The following is an 11377-nucleotide window of genomic DNA, read 5'->3' as shown; positions in this document are numbered from 1 at the left end:
TCTGAAATCCATGAAAGGCCAAATTGTTGCTAATTTTATTGTTGAGCATCGGATTGATGACAAGCATGATATTGATATAAACCTTGTCTCATTAGTACCATGGAGATTATATTTTGATGGTTCAGTGTGTAGCAATGGCCAAGGTGTTGGTATTGTTTATATATCTCCTCATGGTGCTGTTTTTGAAGCCTCATGCCGCTTAAAATACTTTTGCACAAATAATCAAGCCGAATATGAAGCATTGTTATTCGGCTTAGAGATGTTGCTTGCCATAGGTGCTACACATATTGAGGCTTTTGGTGATTCGTTATTAGTAGTGCAACAAATATCCAAAGTCTTTCAATGTTTTGACAAATCACTTAATGTTTATCTTGATAAATGTCTAGATATAATTTCAGATTTGGATTATTTTAGCATTGCTCATATATCTAGACATGACAATTGGAGAGCAAATGAGTTGGCACAACAAGAATCCGGCTATCATGTTGATCGTGGCATGTTTCATATTTCTCAAAGGCCGATGTCTAGTCTTGCCAACGTAGGGGAGGCCGAACCGGAGCCCACCGTTTCGGCCACTAATGAAAAATTTAATGCAGGAGAAAGTCAAGACTGGAGGAAACCCATTATTGATTATTTGTGTGATCCTAGTAAAAGGGTGGACAAGACTGTTCGGCGTATGGCTTTCAAATACACAATGAGAGATGATGGTCTCTATCGCCGAACGGTTGATGATGTTCTTTTAAAGTGCTTGAACGAGGACCAAGCGAGAGTTGCTATGGGAGAGGTCCATGAAGGTATTTGTGGCACTCATCAGTCGGCTCCCAAGATGAAATGGCTATTACGACGTGCTGGGTTTTATTGGCCGACGATGGTTAATGATTGCTTCCGGTATTATAAAGGGTGTGAAGCTTGTCAAAAGTTTGGTGATATTCAGTTGGCTCCCGCTGCTATGTTACATCCTATTATCAAGCCGTGGCCTTTTAGAGGTTGGGGATTAGACTTTATTGGAGAGATTCATCCTTCTTCTTCAAAGGGGCATCGGTTCGTGTTGGTGGCGACTGATTATTTCACTAAATGGTCTGAAGCAATACCACTCAAAAATATGACGCATACAGAGGTAATTCAATTCATAACTGAGCATATTATTCATAGATTCGGCATTCCTCAAACATTAACTACAGACCAAGGTTCATCCTTTATGTCACATCAAGTCAGAGAATTTGCCGAATCATATAAGATAAAGTTGCTCAATTCCTCTCCATATTATGCCCAAGCCAATGGACAAGCTGAGTCTAGTAATAAAATATTAATCAAGCTTATCAAGAAGAAGATTGAGGATAATCCAAGGAGATGGCATGAGCTATTGTCCGAAGCTTTGTGGGTACATAGGATCTCAAGGCATGGTGCTACAAAGGTGACTCCATATGAGCTCGTATATGGTCAGGAGGCCGTTTTACCAGTGGAAGTGAATTTGAATGCTTTGAGAATAGCCAAACAAAATGATTTATCGGTGGTGGACTTCTATAACTTGATGATGGACAATATTGATGAAGTCGCCGATAAACGTTTGTCTGCTTTGAATGCCATAGAGAGAGATAAGTTGAGGGTGGCAAGAGCTTACAATAAGAAGGTCAAGTTGAAGAATTTTTAAGTTGGCGATCTTGTGTGGAAGGTGATTCTACCAATTGGTTCAAAAGATAGAAAATTCGGGAAGTGGTCTCCAAGTTGGGAAGGTCCTTTTAAGATTACAAGAGTGGTTCCCGGAAACTCATATTTGGTGGAATTCGTACAAGGCATATTATTACCTCGAGCTCTCAATGGCAAATATTTAAAGAAATATCACCCAAGTGTGTGGCAAAAAGCCTAGATAGGCAATGGCCGATATATTCACTATCATCCTAAGAAAGACATGGCCGATAAATAACTATCGCCCTTAGCATAAACATGGCCGATATATAATTATCGCCCTAAGAAACTGTAGATGGCCGATGGAGTGTTGACATCGTCCTGAGAACAAACATGGTACAAGTTATTTTTCGGCACGCTAGCTGTGCCGAAAAACAGGGGGGCATGTGTTGACACCAGATTTTGGCACGGTCAAGAACTTAATTAATATGTCCTCAAATGAAGAAGTGATCTACATAAAAAAGTTCGTCGATATAAACATCTTTGAAGTTTGGGTCATCGCCATCCGATCTCATCTCGAAGGCCGAAGTTGTGTTTGAAATACTGAGATTTTGTATTCAAAACACTATTCGGCTCATTACGCCCTCAAGACAGCCTCGTATGGAAAAATGATCTACATGGATTGTCTTCGTCTCGTTGAAACGATCGATTTTGATATAAAAATCGTTCAAATCCGAGTTCGTATGCAAAAGTTAGAGCCATCGGAATGTAGCCCTGCCAGGAGGCAAAGTGTGGCGCGCCCCACGAGACGCCATGTCTGATGGGTGGCGCGAGTGACGGATGTTTTGCGTCACAGTCCGTTTTGCGCGAGCTATTTGACCCTCAAGATGACCTCTGATAAAAAATCGTTCAACAAGAAAGTTTTTCGTCTCCTCGAAACGGTCAAGATTACTTTTGGACTCGTTTCCATCCGAGGTCGTTTACTGCCTCAAACATGACCCGCAAGGTGCAGCCAGGTTGTAAACCGAACCGTTTTGGAAAGTTCGGATAAAACCAGTCCGAATTTGACTAGGGTTTTGAACGTGAATTGATGCAATTTTATTGTCAGTAAAGCCTAGATGAATCTTTTTCTTGTACGGGAAGTCCAGCCGCCTCTTATATATGTTGGGGGTGACGGCCGATTGAACAACACACAATCGCAAACACATCTACAGCTTTTTCATCTACGTCTTGTCCCTCCCTCGTTCTTGCTCCCTCGTCCTTCGTTGTTCTTCGTGTTGGAGAGCTGCGGACCGCGAGGCTCTAGGGGCGGCTTGACCGACCTAGGGCAGCCCATAGCCGCTGCACTCCCCGACGGGGTCCCTCCCGGGAGTGTAGGGTTTCGGGTCCTCAAAAGCTCTCACCGGTCGACTTGCGAATCGCGCTTCCGGTGAGACTCCTTCGACGTGAGCTGTGGTGCATCACCCCCGGCGTCGAGGGTACACGTGACGTGTTCGTGTGCGAACACTGACCGAGACAAAAAAGATACAGAAGTACACAAGAAAAAGATGATCTCTTGTTTCCAGAGTAGGTAAGCCACACATAACACATGTGTAGTGTAGTCCAGAATTTTTTTTTGGAAATCTCCTCTTTCTTGTTTGGTGCGTTGCTGTGGAAAATGGTTGTCCTATATCAAAGGAAAAATGGAATCAAAACGATGCAACTTGTTGGGATTCCTGAGCACCGCATTTTGTATAGCCTTTTTTTTTTGATAAAAAAACAAGCATATGCAAAAGACCATTTTTCGCAAATGCAAAAGGCCCTCCATTTCATTTCCTTTTTTCTTGTGAGTGGGCCCTCCATTTCTTTGTATGTAAATACATTTGGAATAAGCTTCACAAAGCGCTACGGATGGTCAATGGTTTACAGTTGCACTTTCTCCTTATATTCTGCATACCGTAGTTGGTACTTTCATGAGATCCAACGGGACTTCTTTTTGAGTTTTTTGGTGATATCCAGCTATCGCTTTGAAAGATTCCAGATGTTAATATCCATGCATGGTATTATCAATTTATATATGCTCAAGCTAATGCTTGTTGCGTTGTAAAAAAGAGTTTGTTGATAGTAAGCTTAGTACGATAGCTGGAACCTATTCTCTGAGTACATAAGCGGCGGTCATTCAACAGCAAATGCGTTGGTATGATTATTCATTTATATATGAGATGACACCACAGAACGACAAGGGCCTCGGCTGGACAATAGAATCTCAATGTGGCGACAATTGGTCGTGGGGTTATTTGGACGCATCTTCCATATAAGAGTGAAGTGTACTGTAGGTCCTTAAACTATTCCAGAGATGTCACGTAGGTCCTCGAACTATGAAAATCGTCATCCAGGTCCTCGAAGTGCAGTAAGTGTGTCATTTAGGTCCAAAATCTCCCTGACAGGCTCTAACTGGCCAGCTGACACGTAAACAGTAATCATAACAATGCGTGGCAAACAGTCCTGAATTCCTGTGCGCACGATAAACAATAAATATAAAAAAATATCGAAAAACTGAGATCCTCTGTCATCGAAGATACCCTGGCGCGTGAACAGTTCATTAATTCAAAAAAAGTTCGCGAACGATGAATTTGGAAAAAAATATTTGTGACTTAATAAAATGTTCGCGAATGATGAATTTGGAAAAAATATTCGCGACTTTAAAAAAATATTCACGACTTTAAAAAAAGTTCGGGAACGATGAATTTGGAAAAATATTCACGACTTCAAAAAAATGTTCGCGAACGATGAATTTGGAAAAAAATTCGCGAGTTTAAAAAAAATTCGCGAACGATGAATTTGGAAAAAATATTCACGGCTTAAAAAAAATGTTCACGAACGATGAATTTGGAAAAAATATTCGTGACTTTAATAAAATATTCGCGAACGATGAATTTGGAAAAAAATATTCGTGACTTTAATAAAAAGTTCACTAACATTTTTTAAAGTCACAATTTTTTGTGGTTCGCGAACAGTTTTTTCCATACCCATGAACAATATTTGTGGTTCGCGAACATTTTTTTCCATACCCACGAACAATGTTTGTGGTTCGCGAACATATTTTCAAATTTATAGTTTGTGAACTTTTTTAAAGTCGCCAATATTTTCGCATAATCGCGAACATTTTTTTGAATTAATGAACATTTTTACTATTCACGCACCAGTGGTATCTTCGATGCCAAAGATTATCAGATTTTTTGTTTTATTTTTCGCACTGTTCACCATGCCAGCTGACCATCTAGAGGCGGTTAGTGAGATTTTGGACCTGGATGACACACTTACTGTACTTCGAGGACCTGAATGACGATTTTCATAGTTCGAGGACCTATGTGACACCCCTGAAATAGTTTAAGGACCTACAATGCACTTCACTCTCCATATAAACATGTTAACTACATATATGGCGGTGTTTACTAGTGCCATATTGTTTATTTTGGTAGGATTCCGAGCGCGACTATATGGCTGCAGGTAAAACCTTAAGCCATGGCCCATTCCTTTATTATTGTGTCTTCTTACAAAATGTGTGATTTGGCCAGGGAAACTGCAACTCTTTTAGTAACAAGTATTGCAGAAATCAAACTCCAACATATTGGAGCCCAATCTTCAGGAATCAAAGCAGCGGTATGGAAGGCTTGCCCCAGACACTGTGAAAATCTTTGTCTGGCTGCTTCACCATGACAGGTTATGGTGCAATGATCGTCTGCAATGGCGTGGGTGGCTGAACGGGTGCTTTTGCGCTCTCTGCAACAGAAACCTGGAAAGCTCAACACACCTCTTCTCGGACTACCCCTTCTCCTGCTCGATCTGGCAGGAGGAGTCCTCAAGGGTCGGCTGTGCAGCAATGAAGGAGAAGTGGGAAACGCACCACAGCTCCCTTAGGCACTGGGAAAGGCTAACTGCTGTGACGCCTCCAAGCTTCAGAAAGGGTTTCAAGTCGATGATGTTGTTGATTACCTGGGAGCTTTGGAAGGAGAGAAATGCGAGCACATTCAGAGGCAAGCTGCCACAAACTGAAGACGTCTAGCGCACCATCAGGGGCACACTGGAACTGTGGCGACTAGCAGGAGCACGATGCCTATAGCCCCCTTTCGAGGAAATTATAGCGAGATAACAGCCAATGGGCTATATCCTCCTTTTCTCTTCTTTTTCAGTCGCTGCTCCCGTGTCTTGTAACCATGATCACTTGATCACCCATGTTTTCCTGCTTGCTCTCTCCTAAATCAATGAAGCCGACAACCCCGGATCTTTCAGAAAAAACTGGCTAAGACATCACTTTTCACGGGTTCGATAACCTAGGGTTGCTCCAGGTAAAAAGAAAACTATCTACTCCAAAACCGGATCAAAGGTAATCAAAGATGCCTTGCGTGGCTCCGGTGCCCTTTCAAAGCTTCCTGATATGAAACTTATAGGTGTAATTTTTCCTTTTCTTCTGCCCCCAAAAAATGATTTTCTAAAATAGTTAAAAAGTCAGAAAATATTAACTGGCTTTGGGCACTGAATTAATATGTTAGTCTAGAAAAATAATAAAAAATGATGGTGATATTATGCAATTATGATATAACAGTAGCATGAAACAAGCAAAAATTACGTATCATCGAGCGATCAGTGTCTTGTTATCAGTGGAGGATGATGTTCCGTCTGTGCTGGTGAGCCTCGTGGTTCGGCAGATGGCAGCCATGGGGGCGGTCTTCTTTCCGATGCGGGGCAAGCCGTGGTAGTGGTGGTGGAGGATCCTCGTCTGTTGCTAGGCTCGTGCGTCGGATCCATGTCAAGCTCTATGGCGTTTCTGATCAATGGTCTATCCGCGTGCTCTCAGTTAGCCCACCCTTTGGTTACATCTGATCCATGTGGGGTTGGGGTTGCCTTTGGTGGAGCTATTCCTTTTGACTACGGAGGCGACTCCCATGTGTGGTGAGGGTGCTCCATGCGGGAGTGCTCTATAGGCGTGCCTCTACTTTGCGATGTCGTCTCCCGCCGGTGGCGCACATGCGTCGTGGTGTCGTCTCGACCGCGCATGACCTTTCAGTCACACCAGTGACACATGTGGTGTCGTGAGGTAGTGTAGTCTCTGAGCGTGTTGCCTTTCGATACGTCGACGAAGGAGTGTCCAGTTGGGTCTCGGCAGACCGAAGCAGTTTGATTACACCAGCGATGCAGCGTCGTGGTTGGCTCTCGGTTGATCGTCCGTTTGATTTACACCGACGATGCTTCCTGCTAGGGTGTCTCTCCTGCTATCATGTCCCGTTGGCTCTACCTTCTGGTCGTTGTGCTTGGGTCGTGATGGATTTTTCTCGTGAATCAACTGTCTTTGAAGGTTCTCAGAGTGACCCCTTGTTTTCCCCCCTTTGTGCGCGTGTGCGTGCGTGCGCGCATGTGTGTTTCTTTTGTCTTTTCTTCTGTAATCCACGTGAGCTCTGGTTCATTTGAACATCTCTTAGGCTGCCTCATAGGCAACTACAAAGTAAAAAATATCCGCATACGGATTTACTCTTTGTGACCATTAAAAAAAGAGTTTGCTTGCCATGCTTATTCACATTTTTATTCAAAATGGAAAAATTCGGCGCCGGACTCAGGCCAGCACACCACACACACGAGAGAATATCATATGGAAACAAGTTGCGGTAAAAATAAATGAAAACTATTTTTTAAGTTTCAAAAAATTCTAGAAAAAATAGTATGCTAAGAAGGTGTTATTCTATTAACACATGAAATTCCAAGTTCAAACATGTGTTAACATAACAAACGTAATGTTTTTTTTTTTGCGGTTGATAACAAAACAAATTTAATGTTAGCTCGAGAAATGATCTTATATTGTGGGGCGGAGGGAGAACAGTAAATGTCATTATTCATTGTGTTTTTTTTTCATATCTCTTGTAATGAATTTGTGTTTGAACTTGAGATTTCACATGCTAATTGAATATCACCCTCTTAACACAACTTTTTTAAAACTTTCGAACGTGGTCTTTGTATTATCATTGCCATTTTTTTAGCAACATTATCATTGCAACTTGGTTTCCGCCAAATATTCTCTCCTGGAAAGGCCTGTGTATTTGAAACCTGTTATCTGTAAGTGGCGCGAGTGAGAGACGGACAGTGAGACAGTGAGCCTCGTTTTCCTCGCAAGCCCGATCTATCTCCCCTTCTCCCACAGTCCACTCTCGCCTCTGCTTGTCCGCATGGCGGCGGCGCAAGGCGAGCGGCCGCTGTACAAGGACGCGTCGGCGCCGGTGGAGGCTCGGGTCCGCGACCTGCTGGGCCGCATGACGCTGCGGGAGAAGGCGGCCCAGATGGCCCAGATCGAGCGCACCGTCGTGTCGCCCCGCGCCCTCGCGGAGCTCGCCGCCGGCAGCGTCCTCAACGCCGGCGGCAGCGCGCCCCGCGACCGCGCCTCCCCGGCCGACTGGGCACGCATGGTCGACGACATGCAGCGCCTCGCCCTCTCCTCCCGCCTCGCCGTTCCCATCCTCTACGGCACCGACGCCGTCCACGGCCACAACAACGTCTTCGGCGCCACCGTATTCCCCCACAACGTCGGCCTCGGAGCCTCCAGGTACCCACTCACTCACCTCTCGCTATATATGACGCCCGTTGACCACGCCGCCGCACTCGCCGCGCTCTGTTTTAGGCCTCCTTTGGATAAAAAAAGGAGTTCACGAACCGCACCCCGTTGACTTCCTTCCTTCCAGGGATGCGGAGCTCGTGCGGAAGATCGGCGAGGCGACGGCGCTCGAGGTCCGCGCCACCGGCATCCACTGGGCCTTTGCACCCTGCGTCGCCGTGAGTAAAATTCAAAAGAAAAAAAGGCATCCGAATTGATTGTTGGTGTCTGTTTTGGGTCTCCTTGACGTGCGTTTGGTCTGGTGGGCGGTGTACAGGTTTGTAGGGATCCGAGGTGGGGGAGATGCTACGAGAGCTACAGCGAGGACCCGGAGATCGTGCGCTCGTTGACCACGATTGTCACCGGCCTGCAGGGCCAGCCACCAGCAGACCACCCTCACGGTTACCCATTCCTCGCTTCGGTTAGGTAATTCCAGTGGCAAGATTTAGTAGTGTAATTTCCGTATGGTGCCCACAGCCCGTTTGTTGAAATGTTTATGTGTGATTTGCAGGGACAATGTGCTTGCTTGTGCCAAGCATTTCGTAGGGGATGGTGGCACTGACAAGGGTATCAACGAGGGGAATGCCATTTGCTCACCAGAAGATTTGGAGAGGATCCACACGAAACCATACCCTGATTGTATAGCTCAAGGGGTGGCGACAGTCATGGCATCCTACTCTCAATGGAATGGGGAGCCGTTACATGCCAGCCGTCATTTGCTCACAGATGTTCTAAAGGGCAAGTTAGGCTTCGAGGTAGTAGAGCCTATGGTGTTTGATTGGTGTATTCATGCAAACCTCGGCTCTGAATAGTAACAATGATTTTGTGAACATGACATCATGTGTTTCAGGGGTTTGTGGTGTCAGACTGGGAGGGTATTGACAGGCTTTGTGAGCCTCGAGGGTCTGATTATCGCTATTGCGTCGCGCAATCAGTTAATGCTGGAATGGATATGGTATTGGTTATCAAGTAGTCATTTAAGATATATTCTAAAGCAACTGGTTCTTTTGCATTTGCTGATCAGTCTATACAGATTATGATACCTCACAGATTTGAGAAATTCTTGGAAGATCTTGTGTTCTTGGTGGAGACAGGGGAGATATCAATGTCACGGATTGATGATGCTGTTGAGAGGATTCTAAGGGTTAAGTTCATATCTGGAGTGTTTGAGCATCCATTTTCAGATCCGTCTCTACTAGATGTAGTTGGTTGTAAGGTAGCATGCATGTTCGCATACCTATGTTTCCGCTGTTACTGTGAAATTGTTAGATTTGTTCTTCTGTTTCTATCGTCTCACATATTGGTGACCATATACAATGTGCTAAATTGTTTACCTTTCAGGAGCATCGGCTGCTGGCACGTGAGGCTGTACGAAAGTCTTTGGTACTTCTGAAAAATGGCAAGAAGCAGAGTGAAACTTTCCTTCCATTGGCAAAAAATGCAAAAAGAATACTCGTTGCAGGGACACATGCTGACAATATTGGATATCAGTGCGGTGGGTGGACAATAGCTTGGCATGGAGACAGTGGAAAGATAACCCTTGGTAAGCAAAAACTCAGCTTTGCAGGAATATGTCGGGATGATTTTATTTGTTTGAGGAACCACTTACCAATGCCTTGGTACTGAAGAAACTGCTCATCCTCAGAAATTCTTTTTTTTTTGTGTGTCCGCTCCTTGGAGATTCCAACCATTAAGTAGTTATGCCATATTTTTAACTGCCATGCTGCCTATAGATGTGAAATTATTGCTTCTAAGTTAAAATATAAGATGTTTGCAGTGGACTGTTCAAGTATTAATTATGGTTGTTTATTTTTAGACTATAAAGGCATTCCCTGGTTTGTACTGAAAGTCAAAAAATAAATAAAAGAGACACTTGGATACTACTTTACCATTTGAGAGCCAAACAACTGCTTAGAGTTTCCACAGTGCAAGCTACCATGAACAGTGACTAGCCAATCATTACTGAACTAACCAATTCTGGGGGAAATTATGTTCAGCCACAATGGCTCCTTTTTTGAGCCATGCATCACCGCTTTTTATTAAATTTATTTATTCTATTTATATAAAAAGAGAGTTTTAGTTTCATCAGTACAAGCAGCATAAAATCTGCACCCTGGACCATATTTGTTAAGAAACATCTATTTATGCTATCTAAACCAACAGGTACAAGTATATTGGAGGCCATACAAGAATCCGTCGGTGTGGAAACTGAAGTTGTGTATGAAGAATGCCCAACAGTGGCTATTATTGAAAGCGGAGAATTTTCTTATGCTATTGTTGCGGTTGGTGAGGTTCCTTATGCTGAAAGGTTGGGAGATAGAACTGACCTTAGTATCCCATTTAATGGTTCAGACCTGATTACTCGTGTTGCTAGTAAAGTCCCTACTCTAGTGGTTGTTGTATCTGGAAGGCCCTTGGTTATTGAACCACAAGTTCTGGAGAAGATAGATGCTCTAGTTGCTGCCTGGCTACCTGGAAGTGAGGGCATGGGAATTACTGATTGCCTCTTTGGAGATCATGATTTCGTGGGTACATTGCCTGTATCGTGGTTTAGGTCTTCTGATCAACTGCCTATAAATGTTGGAGATGCTAACTATGATCCCTTGTTCCCTTTTGGATATGGGTTGAAAATGTTCAGAAGTGATGAAGGTTTAGCATAACTTCATCATTGATCTGGTTATAAATTTGAATCATTACAATAATGTTACATATATGTTGTAAAAGAGAAAAATGTCTTGCTGCAAATAATGGGTTGTGTAAAAGAGAATTAATGTCTTGTACTCTTGTTGCAAATTATGGTACTGGGTTATGTAAAAGAGAATTTATGTCTTGTTCCAAATTATGGTGTATGTAAGGTGTACACGCCCTAATTTCTTATATTCTTATATATGAGTTATTCCTTCAATTACCAAATGATAAATATTACTTGATTTTCCTTCGGTTTTGTCGAACCTATTTACTTGACTGATTGGTTTTGGTTTGCTGTTGCTATTTTTGCACCAAAGGAAGCTACAATAGGCTGATCAGAAATAATTTTCATTCTGAATGTTGCTGAACATTTAGCTGCAAAAGAGAATTGGTTGATTCTTGTCAACTTGCTGTGTCAGTATATCGTCGGAGGAAAGTTCAGCG

At 43.4% G+C, this 11377-nt stretch overlaps 1 protein-coding gene across 1 annotated transcript; it reads left to right on the top strand.

Annotated features, from left to right (window-relative positions):
• The first annotated feature begins 7743 nt into the window (after window positions 1-7743).
• Window positions 7744-11141, top strand: LOC119346478 (beta-glucosidase BoGH3B-like). Its single transcript, XM_037615836.1, has 8 exons — window positions 7744-8197; window positions 8334-8424; window positions 8523-8671; window positions 8757-9000; window positions 9096-9200; window positions 9279-9461; window positions 9587-9788; window positions 10409-11141. Exons 1-8 carry the CDS (start codon window positions 7824-7826, stop codon window positions 10903-10905), a joined length of 1845 nt encoding a protein of 614 aa, XP_037471733.1. The 5' UTR covers window positions 7744-7823; the 3' UTR covers window positions 10906-11141.
• The last annotated feature ends 236 nt before the right edge of the window (window positions 11142-11377 follow it).

This window comes from Triticum dicoccoides, chromosome 1B (genome assembly GCF_002162155.2).
Source record: "Triticum dicoccoides isolate Atlit2015 ecotype Zavitan chromosome 1B, WEW_v2.0, whole genome shotgun sequence".
In the NCBI taxonomy this organism is placed as follows: domain Eukaryota; kingdom Viridiplantae; phylum Streptophyta; class Magnoliopsida; order Poales; family Poaceae; genus Triticum; species Triticum dicoccoides.
This window is presented reverse-complemented; position numbering and strand designations above follow the sequence as displayed.

Coding starts and splice junctions, on each gene's coding strand:
- LOC119346478 (XM_037615836.1), top strand. CDS start 7,824: ATGGCGGCGGCGCAAGGCGAGCGGCCGCTGTACAAGGACGCGTCGGCG. Junction 8,425..8,522: donor CCTTTGCACCCTGCGTCGCC/GTGAGTAAAATT, acceptor GGCGGTGTACAG/GTTTGTAGGGATCCGAGGTG. Junction 9,462..9,586: donor TAGATGTAGTTGGTTGTAAG/GTAGCATGCATG, acceptor TTTACCTTTCAG/GAGCATCGGCTGCTGGCACG.